This window comes from Zychaea mexicana, assembly GCF_025766255.1.
Source record: "Zychaea mexicana strain RSA 1403 chromosome Unknown BDB00scaffold_245, whole genome shotgun sequence".
NCBI lineage: Eukaryota > Fungi > Mucoromycota > Mucoromycetes > Mucorales > Lichtheimiaceae > Zychaea > Zychaea mexicana.
Window position 1 is genome coordinate 1 of NW_026516908.1, and position 21,770 is coordinate 21,770.

Here is a 21,770-nt window from a genome sequence, read left to right on the forward strand (position 1 = left end):
CGACTTCCCTATATGCCCCTAATCCTTTCTCTCTTCCCTTTACTTATCACTTCTTCCTTCTTCCTTCGTTTTTCTTTTCTCAATTCCTTTTCAGTCTTTTGTCAAATCTCGTCTCTTACTGCCACCCTCTGTTGTCCGTTCTCATTGTACTATTGCTACTTCTCTACTCCTATTACGTATATTGCTTATAGCTTACTTATCCTCTACTCTTGAATATAAAATATATGTAATACCACAATAAAAAGAGTATAAGTACATTTATGTTATAGTTCTATAGCAGACATATTGACAATCTCATCTTTGATATAATGATGCTTCCCAACAAGAAGATTGACTATCATACTTGAAAACAAGTACCTTATACATATTATATGTATACACGGGTCACAACGGGTCAACGGGTCAGGTCAAGGGTTAGACAGGTCGACCTGTGGGTCAGAAAAGCATCAACCCGACCCATTGACCCGTCCTCAACCCGTGGGTCGGTTTTGACCCGCAGGTCAAATTGCGGTCCCTAGACATTACCAAAATGTTGGATGGTTTAGAACCTCGCAATGTTTAGGGCTTAAAGACGACAATAGAAGAGGCAGTGAAAAGCAACACAAAACCAAAATGCATTGAAGAGAAAATGAAAGAGTTTGCTGTGTAGTACAACTTTGTGCATTAAGTGCCACTGAAGCCAAAAAAAAAGTAACGCAATATGCTAAATATAAGACATGTAGTACTAGCCAATCATTAATTTTGGTAGGAGATTCTGATTGAGAAACATTTAATAAAAGCTAATATATTAGATTTCATATAAAATAAAAATAGTGAAAAAAGTATATTTATATTTGAATATTTATATTTTTATAAGACTAAGCTTAAGGCGACAAGTTGGGATCACTTTTATTTTTTTATTATCTATTAGTAAAGTAAATATAATAAAAATTGAAAAAAGCTTATGATTAGAAAATGGTAATTGATAATGTAAATTTAGAATTTAAAAATAAATTAAATAATGAAGTTAGTAAATTAATAATCAATAATTGGATTTTTTAAAGGAGCCTTGGCCTGAAATGAAAAATAGATTCAATCATCGTACAAAAATAAAAGATATTAAAAGTAATGAAATTATGAAAGATATAAAAAATGAATTATTAGAAAAATTAGGATATATTCCTGTTTATTATTTTTTAACTAAATTATATACTAATCGAGAATACCTAGGACTAGGGATCCGTATCAGAACCGTAGAACCGGAACCGAACCGAACCGAAACCGAGAAAATATGGTTCGGTTCCTACCAAGAACCGAACCGAAACCGAGAAAATATGGTTCGGTTCCTACCAAGAACCGAACCGGAACCGAACCGGTTTTGTATGCGTAGAACCGAAGAACCGAGAGGCAGAAGATTGTATTTGGCGATTTTGGTAATTAGTATAAAGTAGGCTATGGTGCCCGCCACCTAGAAACGTAAATTTTTGGACCAATTTTCAATATTATATTTCAACTTTTTTCACTTATACAACCCACTTTTTTGGCTTCATAGAATGATAGAGAGAGGCTCAAAGAATAATTCTATGAAACGTTTTTGTATACATACGAGCAAAAAAAAATGAGAAATAAAGTGTTGAAGTTGGTATCGATTTCAAAATTTAGCAGAGGATTTTGTCAGAATGTCCACCCTACTATACACTATAGTATATGACATTGAATTGGCGATTTCCATATTAAGAAGGTAGTGTAACATTAGTGGTAAGCATTGGTGCAATATATACCTCAGCCTTCCAATCAACATTGACTGTAATGGTGCCAGGTAAATTATAAGTAGGATGACAGTTTTATTATTCCTTCTTTTTCCAAAACATTCTATACAATGGGGAGACTCAACAAGTACCAGAAGAACCTTGAAATTGTGCAAGAGTCAAAGAGCACAATTAAGTAAATTTCTTGTGCGTTCCAAGAGAACTGTCAGTTTCTAATAATCATGTAAGAAGAATCATGCGAGAGTAGTTTGTTTATTTAAGTCATCCTCTGAGAAAGAACTCACTGGATGAAAAGCAGAAAAAATATAAGTCCCATTAGCAAATTTTCGATGAATAAATAACACTTAACTAAAAATGGAAATTTATAAAGGCGGAATCTTAAATTTTTGAAATGTCCACTTGTTGTTTCTAGGTGGCGGGCACTATATAATGGAAGTTACGAACAATGTTACTCCTTATTAAAGACCAAGAAGTAGTGTATTTGCAAGCCATACTTTATTCAAAAACTTAATAAAACCTGCAAAAGCAGAAGGGAGGGAGAAATAGTAAAGAAGAGAAGAACAAAAAAGAAACACTTCTTTTGACGGCAGCTTGCTTTCTCTGCCCATAACGCGCATTATTACTTGTTCCTCTACTTTGCAACCCACAATGCATTTTCTCCATGACGTACTACTTTACTAGATTTATCTTGGCTTCTCGATCAGTTTTATCAAGTTTGTGCATTCTGTCTGAGATTGTGCATCCTGGGGCCCATAACAGAATTATCTTACCCATTGACACTTTGCCTTTTATGAGACACTATACACGCGTAGAGACACAGTAGCTGTGTGTACTGCCGGTTGTGGTTTGGTTCCTCCAAAGTTACATTAACGTATTGTACTAGTAATACTACGTCGCTCTAGTACTATAAGCTCCACTTTTTTTTGTGAAAACTGTGCTTTAATCTTTTAACCATGCAATAACCCACATTGTATATTAAATGTTTACATTCTGTTTCTCTTATTCATTTTGAAAACGCTGTTCAATGTACAATAATAAACTATTCTTTTTTACTGCAGTATTCAAGTATACCGCGATATTTGAACACACATATATCAGCTTTCATTCAAAGATACTGGATTGTGCCTTTTTTATATACATGACGGGTTCGGTTCTTCGGTTCGAGTCTTCGGTTCTACGGTTCTCATCAGTTCTAGTCAGTTCGGTTCTTGCTTTGGACGGTTCGGTTCGGTTCCCTTTAAGAATCGAACCGAACCGAGCCGTGCAGATCCCTACCTAGGACCATACCGTGAAATAGAAAGAGGTTTAATTCTTTTATATCATATTGTTTCTGGTAGGAGGATCAAACAATAATCTAATGATTACAAAAAATTTCTAATTTTTTTATAATCTATAATTTTGAAGATGCCAAGAGATTAAAATCAAAAAATAAAATATTTTTGATTTTCTTGGCATTAATATATTTTTTTATGTTTCATAATGATCATTATCTAAATAAACACCCCCCTCCCCCTCCTCCTCCAACAACAACAACAACAACAGCAATAAATTGTTCTTGTTCTTGTTTTTTCCTAATGGTGGAAAATACTCAAAATTATTATTTTGATGTATTTTCAGAATATCAAAAAATAAAAACTTTATTTTTTAGATATTCAAAGAAAAGGATAAATATAAATATTTATCTCTTTTCTTAAAAAATAGTTTATTGATAGAAATTACCCTCCGGGTTAAAAGCTTCCGGTAGGGAGCTAATTTCTATCTAATAAATCTATTTTTGGAAATAAAAATAATAAGGATAATAAAATTATCTCTTATTATTTATATTTCAAATTAAATTTAAAATTAAATTTAATTTATTTCAAACTCAGAACATGTAATGTTCTAAAAAGAATATTCTATTCTTTTTGAGTTTAAAATTAAAAATAGAAAAAACAAATTGTTTTTCTATTTTTTAAGAAAAGAGATAAATATTTATATTTATCCTTTTCTTTGAATATCTAAAAAATAAAGTTTTTATTTTTTGATATTCTGAAAATACATCAAAATAATAATTTTGAGTATTTTCCACCATTAGGAAAAAACAAGAACAAGAACAATTTATTGTTGCTGTTGTTGTTGTTGTTGTTGTTGGAGGAGGAGGGGGAGGGGGGTGTTTATTTAGATAATGATCATTATGAAACATAAAAAAATATATTAATGCCAAGAAAATCAAAAATATTTTATTTTTTGATTTTAATCTCTTGGCATCTTAAAAAATTATAGATTATAAAAAAATTAGAAATTTTTTGTAATCATTAGATTATTGTTTAATCCTCTTATAAGAATATAGGAGAAATTATACATAATTTACCTATTAATTCTATAAGGAGGTAAAACAATAACAATAAATATTTTTGAGAACTATAAAATTTTTGAAATCACTAGATTATCAAAAATTAATATGTTCTCTTTCATTTATTATAAAAATAATTTAATTATGTCATAATGATCATTATCTAAATGAACAACAACAACAATAAATTGTTCTTGTTTTTTCTTTTTATATGTATTAAAAAACAAACAAAATCAAGGATTTGATTTTATTGTTTTTTTAAAGTTCTAAACAAAAAAAAAACAATATTTGTATAACAAATGTTTGTTTTTTAATACATATAAAAAGAAAAAACAAGAACAATTTATTGTTGTTGTTGTTCATTTAGATAATGATCATTATGAATAATTAAATTATTTTTATAATAAATGAAAGAGAACATATTAATTTTTGATAATCTAGTGATTTCAAAAATTTTATAGTTCTCAAAAATATTTATTGTTATTGTTTTACCTCCTAGATCAGGTCCTGAAATGGTAAATATAATACCATATACAACTGTTTATGCTTTATATAAAGATTTTTGGATAAATAATTAATAATAATATTAATAAGCAAGTAAAAATTAATTTAGAAAATTTATTTACAAATATAAAAATTAGAGTTCTAGCCACAAATGCATATAATCCAAATGGTTCTAAAAATGTAACTTTATATATTGATGGCCATGATAGAACACTGTTCATGAGGCACTTGTAGGCAAGTGTTTAGAATAACTATCGTTATTCTAGGGTTTCGACTACCATCTCAATGACCAGCTACCCACGTCATCAAAAATCAAAGATTTTCTCTGACCACCCCTAATCATATTGATCATTCTTTATTATTTAAAAATAAAGCTTAAAAATTGGATATATAAAAAAATTAAAAATTAAAAAATCAATAAAGTATTAAACAGCCTTCATAGTAAAATAAAATATTATAGTTTAAATAAAAGCTCAAGAGGTTTATATTCATATAAATTAAAAGGTCCTGGTTTAAGAACGCAAATTGTAGTAGATATTAATAAAAGTATATTATATATTTCAAATAGTGAAAAATGTACAAAAGGTAATGATGGAACTATGTTCCTTATTATGAAACTATATAAAAATATAAATAATTTAGATTGTATAGGAATGGATGGTGGATATAATCTCTTTGTTGACAAATTCATAGAAAATGTAAATGAATATGGTTATGATTTTAGTCATAATAACTTTGTTTATCCAATAAGAAAAGAGGTTAATAAAAATCTAACTGTTAATGAATTAAATTATAATAGTAAATTTGGTTCATTTAGGTCTGAAATTGAAAGTCAATTTTCTATATTAGCATCAAAATTTAATAGAGTTAAAATAATAAAGCAGCATTGCAAATGTCAGATAAAAAATATTATAATCTTCAGTTCCGCATTGCCTGTTATTTAAAAAATATTCATAATTTTTGTAGAAATTATAATATAGATGTTCAACTACATCATATGGCATGGGATAGTAATAGATTTGAATTCCCTACAAAAATGAATAAAATTAATTTAGTTTTTAGTAATGAACAAAAAGTAAATAAACAATATAAAGAGATGCAGGAACTACAATTTAAAATCTTAAACTTAAATATAGAAGATATTGAAAAACATACAGAAAAGAATATAGATAATAATGAACTTATATCCAATGATACACCTAAAAAAAGAAAATGTAATCAACCAAAAAATAATGATAATGTATTTCAAGTAGAAAAAATAGTAGATCATATGGTTGATGTTAATAATAAACTAATATTTTATGTAAAATGGCTTGGTTATAGTAATAATGAAAATAGCTGGGTCAAATAAAGTGATTTTAATACAGAAGATATTATTGATGATTATATGAAAGAGAAAAATACACAGATAAAAAAATGGTGTACTCTACCCTATATTTAGTGAGAATGATTTCTTTTTTTTCTTTTTTGTATATTTATAATGAACTATTGGATTATTTTATTGATAACATCAGCAAAACTGAGAACCCCTCCATTACATATATATATATTTTTAATTTTTTTGATATTTTTTCTCTTTTTTTCAAAATTTATAGATTGTTTTCTCTCTTTTTTTTCTTTTTTTTTAGGTACATGTAGTTTACTATGTTGAGAACATAGAAAATCAGGATTATTGTCACCAATATTTGTTCTTATTTTCCGATGATACATATATCCTTCTTTTTTTCCTCTTTTATGAACATATGAGCATATATTATTACTGCTATTGATATACAAAAAATTGTTCGTTTTTGTTTCTTCCAATTTTTCCTTTATGATATTTTTCATTAGTTTTTGTTTTTTTTCTTTCAAATCACATAGAATTTCATCATCAAAATATTTATCCATAACTTGAGTCATAATATCTTTCATTGAGCTTATCATAGTTTGTTTACATGCAAGGATTTCTGTGTTGAGCATCACTATTTTTTTTATTAGTTAATATTTGTGGTAAACCACACTACTTTGAGATTGATCCAGACAACTCAATCTACTCTGCCGTCTTCGTAACCATTAGAACATAGTAGAGAGAACACCACACACACGGATGAATCAATTATTACATAATTAGCACCATATCGATAATCTCTCAAACATGGATTACCAATCGAGAATAACTCAGGACCAACCATTGTATACACATTGTCCTATTCTCGATTTAGTCAGCACTTCCTTTGAATCTAGCTTATCTGAGTTGAGCAAAGTGTACCTATCAAAGAGCGGATACCAATTCCAGCACTGACAAAGGTGAGACTTCGCCAAACAAGGAACACACTGATTACCAAAGATGACTCTTTACAATCAGAAGACAATGTCCATTATCATGGCCGACAAACTCAACCTTCCCATCCTTCTTCATCTTTGAAACATCCAAAATCCGGCATATCCGCGATCCATTCATCAGTTCATCCAGACGGAAGTCTAGACAACATCTTCAACAGTATATAAAGGGTTGTGAATTTATTCAATAAAAATCATCTGATATTTGACTCTCACTGTATTTCATATTGTCTTTTATTTTAATCTTTCACTCTTATTACTTATCCACAACCCACGTTTATCACAAGGGGTGCCGTATAAAAATAGTGAAAAAACAGTGGTCCAAAAAGCTCATTTACAACTGAGCTTAATGAGTACATTACCAAGCTACTTGACAACGACCCTCAGATATTTGCGGACGATATAATAAATAGCTTGACTGAACAATTCGAAGGCTTCACCATTTCAAAATTGCAAATGAACAACCATCTATGTAATACTATGCTTATCACTGTAAAAAAGCCATATTTCGAACCTGAGGTTAGAAACTCAGTAGAGAATCTCCAGACACGATTCGAATGGTTTATGAAATGGAAAGATTCTGATCTGGATTTTACAAAAAATTGTATTTTTATAGATGAAGCCGGTTTCCACATCAACATGAGACTCAATTGGGCCAGATCGAAAAGTGGAAAAAAGGCAATTGTAAAGCAACCACAAACCAGAGCACCAACACATACAATCATTGGTGCTATTCACTCCTCTAGCATTATTCACATTGCTATCAGAAAACCACCACCAAAAAAAGAAATTGAGGCTGCTAAAAAAAAAGAAAGGCTAATAATGGGAAAAAAAGAGCAGTAACTGAGATTAGTGGAGAGAATCCAGAGGTTAACGACGATTCTGCTGATAATAATTCAGTAAAAAAAGGTACAACAACTGCTCACTTCGTTAAGTTTATGAACGAAGTTCTTGCTGTACTGGATGCCAAAGAAGCTTTCAAAGGAAGTTATATAGTTCTAGATAATGCTTCTATTCATAAGTCTAAGCCGATGATAAGAAAGATTGAAAGTAAGGGTTACAGAGTAATGTATCTGCCTCCCTACTCGCCTGAATTGAACCCTATTGAACAGTTTTGGGCAATAGTTAAAGGGAAGATGAAGCGTGACAGACTAATGAATGAAGAAAATCTGTCCAGTAGAACTACTGATGCTTGTAATGATATATTCATCAGTGACCTTAATGGTTTCTGTAATCATTCTAAGCGCCAAATTGTTAATTGTTATAATAAGACACCTTTCTAATATACAGTCGTTCCAACACCAAAGGATGGTTTTCTTCGGACTTTTAGATTTTTAAATTCAGACACAAATTTTTAATTTGTTAGACGAACCGAAGTTGCTGTTCAGACTTTTATTATGCTTATATTCAGATTCTTTACAAATATATTTGGACTTAACATAGCAAAAGTTCTTTTGATAAACATCTATCCCAAAATGTTTTTGAATGTCTAATCCAACTTTGGCAATCTTCAGCACTAACAGTAGCACATGCAGCAGCAATTCTAGGTGTTAGCTGATCTATCTTACTCAATTGATGTCTTCTAGTATTTTTCTTGACATTTGCCAAACACTCTTTAATAGGATTAAGAAATGGCGAGTAAGGTGGTAGGAAAAGAGGCTTATAACCACGTTCGTTAATCGCTTTTATAAAAAATCAGAGTGATGAATCCTGCAATTATCCATCACAATGAAAACTCCTTTTTTGTTCTGTTTATCTAAAATGTCCATAGTTGCTTCAATAAATTTCACGACATGATAGGCTGTTGTACTTTTTTTCACCTTTGGCTTGTGATCTGCTTCTGTGTTCGCTTTTCTTTTTCTTTTTTTTCGGGTTGAGGAAATTCTTTCTGAATCAAAGCAGCATCACTTGATTTAAATGGCTCAACTTTACAAAAATTGATTATTCCCTATGGAGCTATACATCCAATGATACTCACGTTCACTCCTTTTTGAGGTGGTACTGTAACAATTGCAGGCTCACCTATACGAGACCAAGCACGTTTTCATATCTGATGTGCATTAAATCCTGATTCATCTATAAAAACACAGTTTGCCATATAATCCACACCGGTAGCCTTCCATTGCATTATAATATCAAAACGTAATTTCAGCGTTCTAGGTGCATCTCTTGTGAGGGTATACAGTTTCGATTCTTTTAATGATAATCCACATTTTCCTTTCATATGTTTGTTTACACCTGAAGCTGTTATTGATAGGTCTGAAAATTTAGAACACAAATCCTCTTTCGCCTCTATAATAGTAATACATGGATTTTTATCGATTAAATCGATCAAAAAGAAGGTATGTTTGTCTTCTAATTTCGTGTTGCCTTTTGATTTATCAGGGTTCTTTTTCGATTCCTTTTTAACACAACCTTTAGGGTATACGGATCCATCACTGTCATTCCAAACTTTTTTTGACTTATAAGCTGTACTTCTGGGGATACCCGCAATTTCTGCTGCTTTTGGTACTGTGTAGCCTTCTTTTGTTATCAACTCAAAAAACCTTTTTACTTGGTCTTCGCCATACTTTTTATATTTCACACTTGGAGCTTTCTTCTCGGAAACGGTAGCTAATGAGTCTTTCATAATTATTTTGTTGTTAACATTATCATTATAATCAATAGTAGTAGTAAATGCATCCGCCAACATGATTACTTCGCCATATTCTTTTGCAGTGTACTCTAAATCCATTTCATCCGAGGAACTTTCATCAACCTCCTCAATGGTTGTATCAGGGATATAGTTAATAAAGTCTACTATCATTGAAAGGTATATGCTCTGAGTGTTATAAAATAAGATATTCAGGGAAGAGCAGTTTATTTAATTCGTCTGAACTTTTTCCTTGAATCATCTGAGTACTAGTTCGCCGGTTATCCAATAATGGATAACTAAAAGTCGAAGGAAAACACTGTACCACGCACGTGATTATTTCCATTTTCCGTCCTCAGTGTTTTTTGGACGAAATGAATTGAAAAGTATTTAGATAAAAAATCCATAATTGGAGTGCATTTTTATGTTTAATCATATACAGTATTTCTACATTACTTGTCGCATTTTTCGAAACCTGTGTCGCACTTTTGAAAATCAGTTGTCGAGTTATCAAATCTGGGATGTCGCATTTTCCAAAAACGGATGTCGCATTTTCGGTTTGGATTTGTCGGTAGCGTAGATGTCGCCTACAAAAAAAGGTATATCGCAGAGTTCAAATGTAGAGAGCAAAACAAAGATAAGGTAAAAACAATATTTTATTGGGTAAGATAATAACAAAAAACAATAATGGAATAAAAAATGACATAAATAAACTACACTAAATAGGGGCATCATTGAGACAATCATCGAAGCAGGAGATAGAGTGACGGATCTATCAATGGAGATCCTTGTGAGTAACCATATTGCAAGCTTCCGATATTCTTGAAAAGAGTGTGTCCATATCCAGCAGTTCTTCCCTCTTGATCGTATACTTCAACTTGGACCAAAATTGTTCAATGGGGTTCATTTCTGGAGAGTACGGCGGGAGATAAACACAGTTGTAGTCACGTTCAGTAAGAGGCATTTCAATGGTTTTTGATTGATGTGTTGGTGCGTGTTGTCCATAACCAGATAGTAGTATTTGAATTTAGGGTGCTTTTCCAAATGTCCATCGTATACTATAAAAACCTCAAATAATGGTTAGTTATTGTTCCTATAGCCTTACCATGTTGTTGTTTTTCCTTTTGCTGTAGCTGTTCCAGTGCTCTGTTTTTTCTTGGATTGTTTAGCTGTTGATTTTTTGATCAAGATATTACCAACACCAAAAGCACATATTGTTGTTGTTCTTTTTGAGGTAGTCCAGACTCTCACCTCGCAAGAGAACCCAAGTCAAAGAACATGATTGACAGAACAATCAGCTGCAATGGTTGGTATCAAGGACGTTCATCCAGAGATTACTAGCCGCAAGCATCTTGATTGTTGAGGTAGGTTGGAAAAAAAGAGAAAAAAACAAAAAAGTCCCCTATTCACCCTTGAAATTTTTTTTTCAGATGACTGCGAAATCAGGTCCAGCCCCAAACTCCGCGTTATATGAGGTGAAATTCCGACGCGACCATTTTTTTTACCCTTCTCTCACTCCTCTAAATGGCAGCTCACATATCAAAAAAGCAAAAAAGAACACCCCGTAATGCCAGTTTTCTTTCTTTGAAATCCTTTGTTCGCCACTTTGAATTATACAATCGTCAATACAGCCAGGTGCGTTATCAAACTATTCTAGGAAAAGTATTTTAAACATGATGCCAAAGCTAGCCTGTTAGCCGAACTCAAGCAATGGAATTTATCTATGGACAGCACTGATTTCTAGAAGGAACAAGCCCGGTCAAAGGTGATGTCAGATACCCATGCTTCCTGCTCAGCTCTTGTCGACCAAATCATTGTGGAAGAAACACCTCACGTTGACAGCAGCAACGACTCTCCTTCCACTACCACCTCCACCTCCAATGCAAGCACTTCTCAGAATGAAACCAACCGGGAGAATACCAACAAGAACAACACCAGCAGCCACAGCAATGCAACCAATACAATCAGCAATTCATTACCGCCATTATCCACAACTTCTTTCGGCAATGACAACTACAACGACTCCTCATCCAATGAATCTATCTCTCCATGGTTAATTCACAACATCACGTCACCGATCTCTTTCAGACATACCAGCAACAAATATCCCCTACCGACTCGACATTCAAGATCGAAACTGACTTGCAAGAAATTTTGGCTCTTTCCGACATTCTTTTTCTGGCACTAAATGAACACAGCACACTTAAGTCCCAAGTTTTTGGCCTAGCGACATTACACTCCCTATGTAACCACATTCTCAGTGATTTGATGGAAACAACCGACTCTACAGAGAACAACCGACTCACAGATGACGAATTCATGATCATTACGCAAACCATATAGATGAATAAACAATAACCATAAATTATTCTATTAAATTATATATGATAAAAAAGTTATAAAGCAGAAATTAATTATATTTTGAAAATAATAAAAAAATAGTTTAAACATAAATTATGGTATAACACGTAATTTAGTTTAGTTTATTTTCAAAAGTTATAATAATATTTATCATTTTAAAAAATAATTTCCAAAAACATGTTATTCATAATGAATAAAAATATATAAAATAAAAACATAATTTCTTTATTAGTTGAACCAGCGGAATGGTAATGAGCATATCCCTCCTTTACATGAGGAACTTGTGACGAAATGTAACTTGACAATGAGATTTAGAGGTGGAAGGTTGCGGAGGGAGGCAAGCCTTTCACGACGTATTTAAAATAGCAAGAACTTCCTTTACATATAATATACTATTTATTTTGTTGTTATTAATTATTCATCATATGGGATTGATGTCAAGACGAAATCAGTAAGGGAAGCCAAGCTGGATCTTCTGTCACTCTCTGCTCGCATGACTGGAAACAAAGCAGGTATTGTGGAAGGAATTGCTAATTTGTAAGTAGTAGGGGTCACAATTGGACGGGTCGGGTCGGGTCAAGGGTCTGACCCATTGACCCATGGGTCAAGAAAACACTGACCCGACCCGACCCGTCCAACCCAACAGGTCAAAACTCGCGTTGATGGGTCAAGACTGATTTCAATGTAGTGATGAAGGAAGTGTCGATCAGCCTGAACTTGAGCGCTGGAAGTGCAAAACTCCATATATATATAGATCTCTAAGATGATGGCACGCAAATTCCTAGCAGTGCTAGCAACATCTACGTTTTGAGTGATTATTCTTAAAGGTAAAGGGTTCTGTGCCATTACAAAAGAAATTGCTTGGGCTCATATGCTTTAAAGAAAGCATAATATTTAAAGTGTGGTTGAAAATCGACTTCCCTATATGCCCCTTATCCTTTTCCTTTTCCCTTTTCTTTTCACTTCTTTCTTCTTCCTTCGATTTTCTTTTCTCAATTCCTTTTCTGTCTTTTGTTGTATATTCTTATTGTACTATTGCTACTTCTTTACTCCTATGGTGCATACTGACTTTAACCATCAAAATAATTTAATTACCGACCCAAAAAAACAAATCATATCAGAGCTGGCAGATTTGCCTTTTTACAGAAACTAAAACGCAAGATATGTTTATTGATGGATTCTGAACAGATCTTGCGTTTTACTTTTTGAAAAAAAGCATTTCTCGAGCCTCTGATACAACTTGAAGTTTTGTCGGAAAATGAACTTTTAGCAGAGAGGTCCCAGATTTCGACAAGGGGTATTGATGGTCATGAGGTGAGATTCGAAAGGTGGAAGTGTACTTTTAGCAGTGTGTAACCTGAACGACTCATGGTTGCACAAAGCTCACACTTTTAGGGCGCATGTCGCGTTATTACGGTTTTTCACTAATTCAAATGTGGTAAACTCAAATCTGGTACAGAAAATGTCTTGATAGAAAGTTTCTCTTTACAGCACCAGGATCTAATTGCACACATGCACCTAGTTGGACTGAAATTTTAATCCTTCATATAACCCAGTAAAGAAACCAAGTATGAAACAGCCGTCCAAGAACACATCTCACACCATCATAAAAAGTTTTTTTAAACATTCTTACAGCAGAGCACCAATAGGGTCCTTGCTGACAAAGAAGTTGATAAGCTTTTCACCTTCAGATCTGTTTCTCCGTTAAGACTGAGTTCTTAAACAATGTTTGAAAGTTTGGTATAAAAGAAGATAGTTTATATAGCTCAGATTGTACTGAGTATAATCATCGAATCTCAAACATTGTTTAATTGAATTACCACTTCAAGCATGCCTCCTCCAAATAAAAAACAAAAACGCGCAAAAGAGCAAGCAACACATGGCCGTTTTCAACAATTAGTCCCAACAATTCAGCAACCACTTGTCGAGCTTCCGATCGCAGAAGTCATGGTTGAAACCGAACCCAACGACTTTGAGATTCTTGCCTCTTTGCAAGCCGAAACAGTAGCATTGGCCACCCCTCCTCCCAGCTTTCCTATTGAATGGAATAATGTAGCAGAGGGATCGAAGCGCAGAAGTGGAAGATACTGGGGTACTGGTAGAACTACCAAGTATTACCGAAATGATAAGGCTACAGAGAAGAAAAAGGGCAGCTATGAAATCACCAACTTCTTTTCCTCAGTATCAGTGGATCAGCGACGCGGAAATGACGACGACCACAATGACGAAGTAGCCATAGTGGATGATATCATCCCTTTGATGACCATCCAGGAAGGGTTCGAACGCCTTACGTCAATCGTCACTCCAATCGCAAATGCAAGAAAGAACGATAAACGAGACCTTAACGATTATGAAATGCGAAAGCATATTGGTGTTCACATCTATTTTCGAGAGCTGTTGAACGGCCGGTCGATAATGCAAGCATCCAAAACGGCAGCTGTAATTGCATGGATTGAGCCATCAGAGTATTATCGTCCCCGTGCTATTGTATCATATGCCAAAGAATATCTTCGCTTCGGTAAAATCTCATCTCATCAGCAAGGAAAACACACCAAACGCCTTTCGTTTTTGAGCGACGAAGATGTTAAAGCAGCAGCATTACAATGGTTAAAAAGGACTAAGCCAGAGAAAAGAGGACTTCCCGAAATGCTCAAATATCTGAACGAAGTCGCTATTCCAGACCTTCTTGCTCTTCCAGGACACATCTCGCCTTCAGTACTTCGAAATTACTTGATTGAATGGGGCTACACCTACCGAGTCAACAAAAAAGATGTTTATTACGATGGCCATGAGCGCGATGATGTTGTTAAGTACCAACAAGAGTGGGCTGCTAAAATGGTTGAATACAGCCGCTTTATGGAAACGTACGACGACGACGACGTTTCAATTGAGCAACAACCTCTTCTACCAGACGACCAAAAGAAGATCATCATGGTGACGCAGGATGAATCAACTTTTTATTCGAATGACTGCAAGACCAACCTCTGGCTGTATGAGGGTGAAAATCCCATCCGTAAAAAGAGTCCAGGAGGATCCATTATGGTCAGCGAGTTCCAATGCCCTTGCCATGGAACCATGAGGATTAAAAACTGGAAATCTCGCAGACTATTCTACGCTGGTGCCAACCGTGACGGTTATTGGACGTCAAAGGATATGATGGAGCAACTGAAAGAAGACGCCATACCATTGTTTGAAGCACTTCATCCAGGCTGTCAAGCGCTATTTTTGTTTGATCAATCAAGCAATCATAATGCTTATGCAGCAAGTGCGAAACTTGTGAGCCGTTTTGGCTTGAAAGATAAAGTCCTCAAGGGTATTGAAGAACGCGTGATTTTGCCTGGCAAGTATGTCGGTCCAGATGGGAACTTGGTCATCCAGAACTTTTACACTCTTGAGATCAAGAAAAAGAAGACAAGAAGCGGTGTGAAAGAAGAACGCATTTGGACCTTGAAGGGCATTAGAACCATCTTGGAAGAGCGTGGCTTAGGACGTTGGAAGGAATTTGAGGCAAAAAAAAAGCATTGGAAAACCAATTGCGATCAGCCACCGAATGCTGATCGCACTTGTTGCCCTTACCATATGTTAGAGGGTCAACCCGACTTTGTTGCGCAGAAGAGCGCGTTACACGAGACTGTTCTCAAGGCTGGTCATTTGTTCGCCTCTTATCCCAAGTACCATTGCGAAACTAATTGGATCGAGAGATACTGGAGTGCTGCCAAGCGCATTGCAAGAAGTGAATGCGATTATACATTCTCGTCACTAAGAGAAAACCTTGATAGCTTTCTAGATCAAGTCTCTCCACCTGATGCTAAGCCTCTAGAAATCCGCCGTTATTACAATCGCTGCTGGCATTATATTCGCGCATACAATGATTTGAAAGCTGGAAACGATGCTTTTAAGCTTGTTGAAAAGTTTACCTCGAAAAGATTTAAATCCCACCGAACACTTAGAAAAAATGATTAAATTGTATATCATACTAAATAAATGAGCCATGACGCCTAATAATTCTTCATTCTACATATAATATTCATCTCACTTAATGATGGCTCTTGCACAGTATCGGCTATACTATTTACCAGCGGAATTTCAAAAATTCTCGATTTTCGACAGTGACGATTTAAGTCAGTATGCACCATATCATATATATTGCTTATAGCTTACTTTAACTCATTATCAAGATAGTATACAGATTGATATTTTTCATACTCCAAAATGATTTTGCAGAATTTATTTTTATTTTTTTATATAAATCCAACCTTCCTCCAGCAGTTTATTGTCATACAAAGGACAGATCTATATATTATTGATTCAAATCTATTTTTTCTATATCATTTGTTACTTTTTCTATATCCATTAGATCTATAGTTTTATCTTTAATAATATAAACATGATTATATTTATCACCATTATCTAATTTGATTGTAATGGAGACTATATTATCTTTTTTAAATTTAAAGTCCACATTTTCAATATTGTAATTATATTTATTTCTACTAAAAAGTTTTGTAGGGACAAAGGATCTTTTATTATCTTTTAAAAAGTTTGAATTTAAAAATAGGTTTTCATTCATTTTAAAATTATATAGTGATATGTTTTTTATTATATTCTTAAAATTCAATTTTTAATTAAATCAATCTTTTAAAAACTTTTTCCATAAGTTATATTCTCTATTCTTTTTTCGCCATTGATATTCTCTTAAATATAATATTAAATCCTTTTTTGTCCTTCATCTTGGTACAATACTTTGTTTTAATGCACACCATGTTCCCTCAATTGTATTAGTATATATACCTGTATTTGGATCTTTGAAATATTTTTTATGATTGACTAATTTATGTTTATATCCAATATTTTTTAAATTATTATAGCCTTTCCAGCAATCAGTATAAATAGTAGTTCCTTTCTTTAGATGTTTCATAATAATTTTATCTATATTTATACAATCTCTTTTTTCAATTGGTAACATAAATGTCTTATATTTTCGTTTTTTATTTTATATTTCAATATACTTCTTTCAATTCCATTAATAACCTAGGCACCTTCAACTTTATATCCTTTATTGTATATTCGTTTTCTATTTTACTTTCATCAATTTCTACAATTTTAATTCTACCACCTATTTTAAAATTCCTATTAAAATTAATTCTATCCTTCAAGTATTTTCTATATAATTTATTATATGCTGTTACAGTATTACGTGAAATATTCAAGGTTGTAGATATGCTACTATAAGGCATTTTCAATATAAAGTAATTCAATAAATGTAATTGTTTATTCAATGGCAATTTCATTTTTGAAAATATTGTTCCTCGTAAAGGTGAGTATAATTTTCTATACTTACGATTTTTATATTTATAAACTTTTATGGTAATGTATAATTTTGTTTTACTACTGCAAATAGCACATTCTTCATATTTATTAACATAATTATCTTCTATTAAATAAATTAATGCATTTTCTTCATTATCAAATAATTTTTTCAAATTAATATATGATTCGGTAAACATATTTTAGTATATCTTGTATATCTTTAATTATATAAAGAAAATTCAATTTTTTTCATATTAAGTAATTGAGTTTGAATTTTTTCTATACATTATTTAGGGATACCTCTGCTTACTTATCCCATACTGTTGAATATAAAGTATAATCCCACAATAAAAAGAATTAAGTACGTTTTATGCTATAGTTCTATAGCAGACATAATGACAACTAATTATGTTTCCCAACAAGAAGATTGACTACTTAAATATAAGTACCTCATACATATTATATGTATACATGGGTCACGACGGGTCAACAGGTCGGGTCAAGGGTTGGACGGGTGGACCCACGGGTCAGAAAGGCATCAACCTGACCCATTGACCCGTCCTCAACCCGCGGGTCAGATTGCGACCCTTAGTAAGTAGTAATACAAAAGTTATAAGGAAGCGTGTTTTTGAGTTGTTACTCATTTATCACTTTTTTTTACGATAGCCTGACCAAACTACCACGAAATCGACTGCTGAACTTGGACAAAATCTGTAAAGTTGAATTACAAACTACTTACTATGATGCACTCCTCTCTGAAATTATTGCCAACCAAGACCAAAATGTAGCACTGCGATGGGCCAACAAATCATCACCTGAAGAAGAGTCTGATATCCAACCCGACGCAATTATCTCAACACTGATACAGCATGATTTTGGTTATCCTGTTGGTTTTGGTGAGGTCAAGCCTGGAAATAGCTCCACAACAAAAGAGTTTCAATCCTTAACAATTAATTTTACTGTAAACAGTAAATTAATTTTAATTAAGGATTTCACTGTCAAGCGTCTACTTTTTTTTGTATTTCATCAAAAAAAATGTGACTAGGGCGTCGTCGTACCTCCTAGCCCGTGTTAAATTAATTATAAAAGGATATAACTCTTTTAAAGGTTTAAACATGTTTCTACGAAACCTAAACATTTTAAAGAATTAAAAAAAAGTTAAAAAAAAAGTTAAAAGTTTAAAAAATAAAAAAATTATAATCTAATTTTTTATTTTTCCTAAATATGTTTAAACAATGATATATCTTTTAGTTAATAAAACCTTAAAAGAATTACGGTTAAGGATTACCCCCCAAACACTCTGTTTGTATGGACATTCTTCGCCTGGGAATCGCATCAAAAAGGGCAATCGACAAATGGCATTTGAGTGGTTGCCTTGCATTTATGATCAATGGCTTCTATATCTCCTTCTTCGTTGTCTGTAAGTAGCACAAACACTTGTACACAATGACCGAAATTGGCGCTATGACCGTTGCCTCTTCCCTGTCGGTGCTTCACTCGTTCGCCTCTCTAAAGAACCTTGATATGTTGTCCAACATTGGTCACTGCCTTTTGAACCACTGCAATGCTACTGACGCTACTCCCAATGTTGAATCAACTAGTATTGATGACGGTTTGGTGATTCCCATCTCCGACTTTTATGCTCTCATTGACAAGTCTCGCAACAAAGCTCGTGGTATTTCATCACGATATTGAAATAGAATCTGAATATAAGCATAATAAAAGTCTGAAAAGCAACTTCTGTTCGTCTGAAAAATAAAAATTTGTGTCTGAATTTAAAAATCTAAAAGTCCGAAAAAAAAGTTCAAAAAGTCTGAAAATGAAAGGAAAACACTGTAAATTAAAAGCGTCCTTTGGGAAGCTTTATTAGCCGCATTTTTTTTAGAAAACCGCCCTTTGGCATTGGAACGACTGTATATTAGAAAGGTGTCTTCTTATAACAATTAACAATTTGGCGCTTAGAATGATTACAGAAACCATTAAGGTCACTGATGAATATATCATTACAAGCATCAGTAATTCTACTGGACAGATTTTCTTCCTCCATTAGTCTGTCACGCTTCATCTTCCCTTTAACTATTGCCCAAAACTGTTCAATAGGGTTCAATTCAGGCGAGTAGGGAGGCAGATACATTACTCTGTAACCCTTACTTTCAATCTTTCTTATCATCGGCTTAGACTTGTGAATAGAAGCATTATCTAGAACTATATAACTTCCTTTAGAAGCTTTTTCGGCATCCAGTACAGCAAGAACTTTGTTCATGAACTTAACGAAGTGAGCAGTTGTTGTACCTTTTTTTACTGAATTATTATTAGCAGAATCGTCGTTAACCTCTGGATTCTCTTCACTAATCTCAGTTACTGCCCATTATTAGCCTTTCTTTTTTTTTAGCAGCCTCAATTTCTTTTTTTGGTGGTGGTTTTCTGATAGCAACGTGAATAATGCTAGAGGAGTGAATGGCACCAATGATTGTATGTGTTGGTGCTCTGGTTTGTGGTTGCTTTACAATTGCCTTTTTTCCACTTTTCGATCTGGCCCAATTGAGTCTCATGTTGATGTGGAAACCGGCTTCATCTATAAAAATACAATTTTTTGTAAAATCCAGATCAGAATCTTTCCATTTCACCATTCGAATCGTGTCTGGAGATTTTCTACTGAGTTTTTAACCTCAGGTTCGAAATATGGCTTTTTTACAGTGATAAGCATAGTATTACGTAAATGGTTGTTCATTTGCGATTTGAAATGGTGAAGCCTTCGAATTGTTCAGTCAAGCTATTTATTATATCGTCCGCAAATATCTGAGGGTCGTTGTCAAGTAGCTTGGTAATGTACTCGTTATGCTCAGTTGTAAATGAGCTTTTTGGACCACTGTTTTTTTCACTATTTTTATACGGCACCCCTTCTGTTTCTTCATAAATGTGCCACCAATTCAGTGCAGTACGGTACTTCACGTTGAGTTCTCTTGCAACTTTAGCCACTAAGCCACGCTCTTGCAGTTGCTCAAGCATACGGTTGATAAACGATTCTCTGGTCGTATCACTATAGATACTGTATGACTTGGTTGATTTAATCAAATTACTAGATTTCAACGGCTGCGTAACTGATGGTTCACCAGTAGCTTTTTCGTGGCGTTTAGCACTCAAGTTATTGTTTCAAGAACTATATTGGGATCGTCAATTTGTGTTAAAACATCTTCCATTGGATCGTAAACTTTTTCTCCATGTTCATTGAAAAGGTTTTCTTGTCCATTTTCATAAAAGAATGTAGTCATTGTTATGTTATATTTTTATAATCCGATCAATTTGCGTCGATGTTGTCGCATTAATAAATCTTGCTGTTTGTTGTCATAAGCAGAGGTGACTCATCATCTCGATTCGACCTGTAGCAATTGTCATTTGCAATGTTGTCAATTCTTCTTGCTCTTGTGCTTTTTGGTTTGATGTCTACAACGTGCCGATACCGCTCTTTTTGATGTGTTGTTCCGAACAGTTCCTTTCCGTCCTAACGTAAGTTGTTGGAATATTCGAGTTGAACCGTCAGCCATGCTGATGTCTCTTCGTTGCTACGAGTTCTTGCTTGTTATCCGTACCACTGAGTTGCGCTACTTCTTGATGTGATGATAAAATTGCTGCGCTGAAACATGTGATTCACTGTTGCACGCTTTTTCGTGATGGGGCATGCATTTTGACAAGAGAAAATCAAGCCAAAGACGGGATTCTCCGAATCCTCGATTCGACACAAGGGTGCTTTTGTACTCGGCTAGTCTGAAATTTGGCGCCACCCCACCATGACGGCATATGAGGCACATGCATACTAACCACACGCAACGACGACGTAATCAAGCCAGAGGGGATTCTACTAATCCGCGATCAGCGCCAAGTTTTTTTACTCGGCTAGCCTGGAAAGCTGGCACTCTCCCAAAATGGCAGCATACTACCACCACACCGCTCTCGCCAGGACAACCCCAGCCCGGACACCCCAGCTTCAGGCACCCGAAGCAGAGGGTAAGGGTTATGAGACAGAAGGATACTCACTTCCATAGCAGAGGGAAAGCTAACTGCTACCCAGGCCCCCTGAGGGATCAGACGCGGTTTAGGCGTAAACACATTCCAGAGGACGACCGAGAACCGTGCTGTGGGGTCAGTGAGGTGGTAATGCTTGTGGAACAATGCTTTGTGGTATTGTCGACGCAGGAGTACCACGGGGTGTCTTTTGAGCCAGTGTGAACCAATGGAGCAACCACGACTAAATAAATGCCACAATGCAAAGACGGCTTTAGGTCCTACATGGAGCTGCTCCCCTCCCTTGTATTAGCAATCATCGAAACGATTGACTGCTACAAGGAAGGGGGATAGACGACTAGCAAAAATACTTTAAATTAGTTAGTACATCATGCTCACTTTGTTTTCCTTTATTACGTGAAAGTAAAGATGATCAATACGTGCCTGCAAAGAAAGCCATGGTCTACCGGGCCGCTCCATTGTACATTCCTGCTATGCAAGGTGTCACCCACGTCCTCCAAAACCGACAAACGACAATGCAATGTTCCTAGCATCACTATAC

General features: G+C 34.1%; 5 protein-coding genes across 5 annotated transcripts; 3 read left to right on the forward strand and 2 right to left on the reverse strand.

Moving 5' to 3' along the window:
* Window positions 1–7,215: 7,215 nt before the first annotated feature.
* BDB00DRAFT_752326 (uncharacterized protein) lies at window positions 7,216–7,440 on the forward strand (the record flags this gene model as incomplete). The annotated part of the gene is made up of 1 exon (XM_053118639.1): window positions 7,216–7,440. A coding segment is annotated over one exon (225 nt), but the record flags the coding sequence as incomplete, so codon positions are not given.
* Window positions 7,441–8,947: 1,507 nt separating this feature from the next.
* Window positions 8,948–9,532, reverse strand: BDB00DRAFT_777421 (uncharacterized protein; the record flags this gene model as incomplete). Its single annotated transcript, XM_053120312.1, has 2 exons — window positions 8,948–9,292; window positions 9,332–9,532. The coding sequence occupies 2 exons, from the start codon at window positions 9,530–9,532 to the stop codon at window positions 8,948–8,950; spliced, it is 546 nt and encodes a 181-aa protein (XP_052972229.1).
* A 1,771-nt stretch (window positions 9,533–11,303) lies between these two features.
* On the forward strand, window positions 11,304–11,878 carry BDB00DRAFT_880401 (uncharacterized protein; the record flags this gene model as incomplete). Its single annotated transcript, XM_053127988.1, has 2 exons — window positions 11,304–11,587; window positions 11,797–11,878. The coding sequence occupies 2 exons, from the start codon at window positions 11,304–11,306 to the stop codon at window positions 11,876–11,878; spliced, it is 366 nt and encodes a 121-aa protein (XP_052972230.1).
* A 5,995-nt stretch (window positions 11,879–17,873) lies between these two features.
* BDB00DRAFT_777425 (uncharacterized protein) lies at window positions 17,874–18,901 on the forward strand (the record flags this gene model as incomplete). The annotated part of the gene is given in 3 exon segments (XM_053120313.1): window positions 17,874–18,174; window positions 18,489–18,619; window positions 18,635–18,901. Coding segments are annotated over 3 exon segments (699 nt in total), but the record flags the coding sequence as incomplete, so codon positions are not given.
* Window positions 18,902–19,583: 682 nt separating this feature from the next.
* BDB00DRAFT_284605 (uncharacterized protein) lies at window positions 19,584–20,338 on the reverse strand. Its single transcript, XM_053116786.1, has 3 exons — window positions 20,320–20,338; window positions 19,922–20,255; window positions 19,584–19,781 (listed from the first exon to the last, which is right to left on the reverse strand). Exon 2 carries the CDS (start codon window positions 20,213–20,215, stop codon window positions 19,934–19,936), a length of 282 nt encoding a protein of 93 aa, XP_052972232.1. The 5' UTR covers window positions 20,216–20,255; window positions 20,320–20,338; the 3' UTR covers window positions 19,584–19,781; window positions 19,922–19,933.
* Window positions 20,339–21,770: the final 1,432 nt, after the last annotated feature.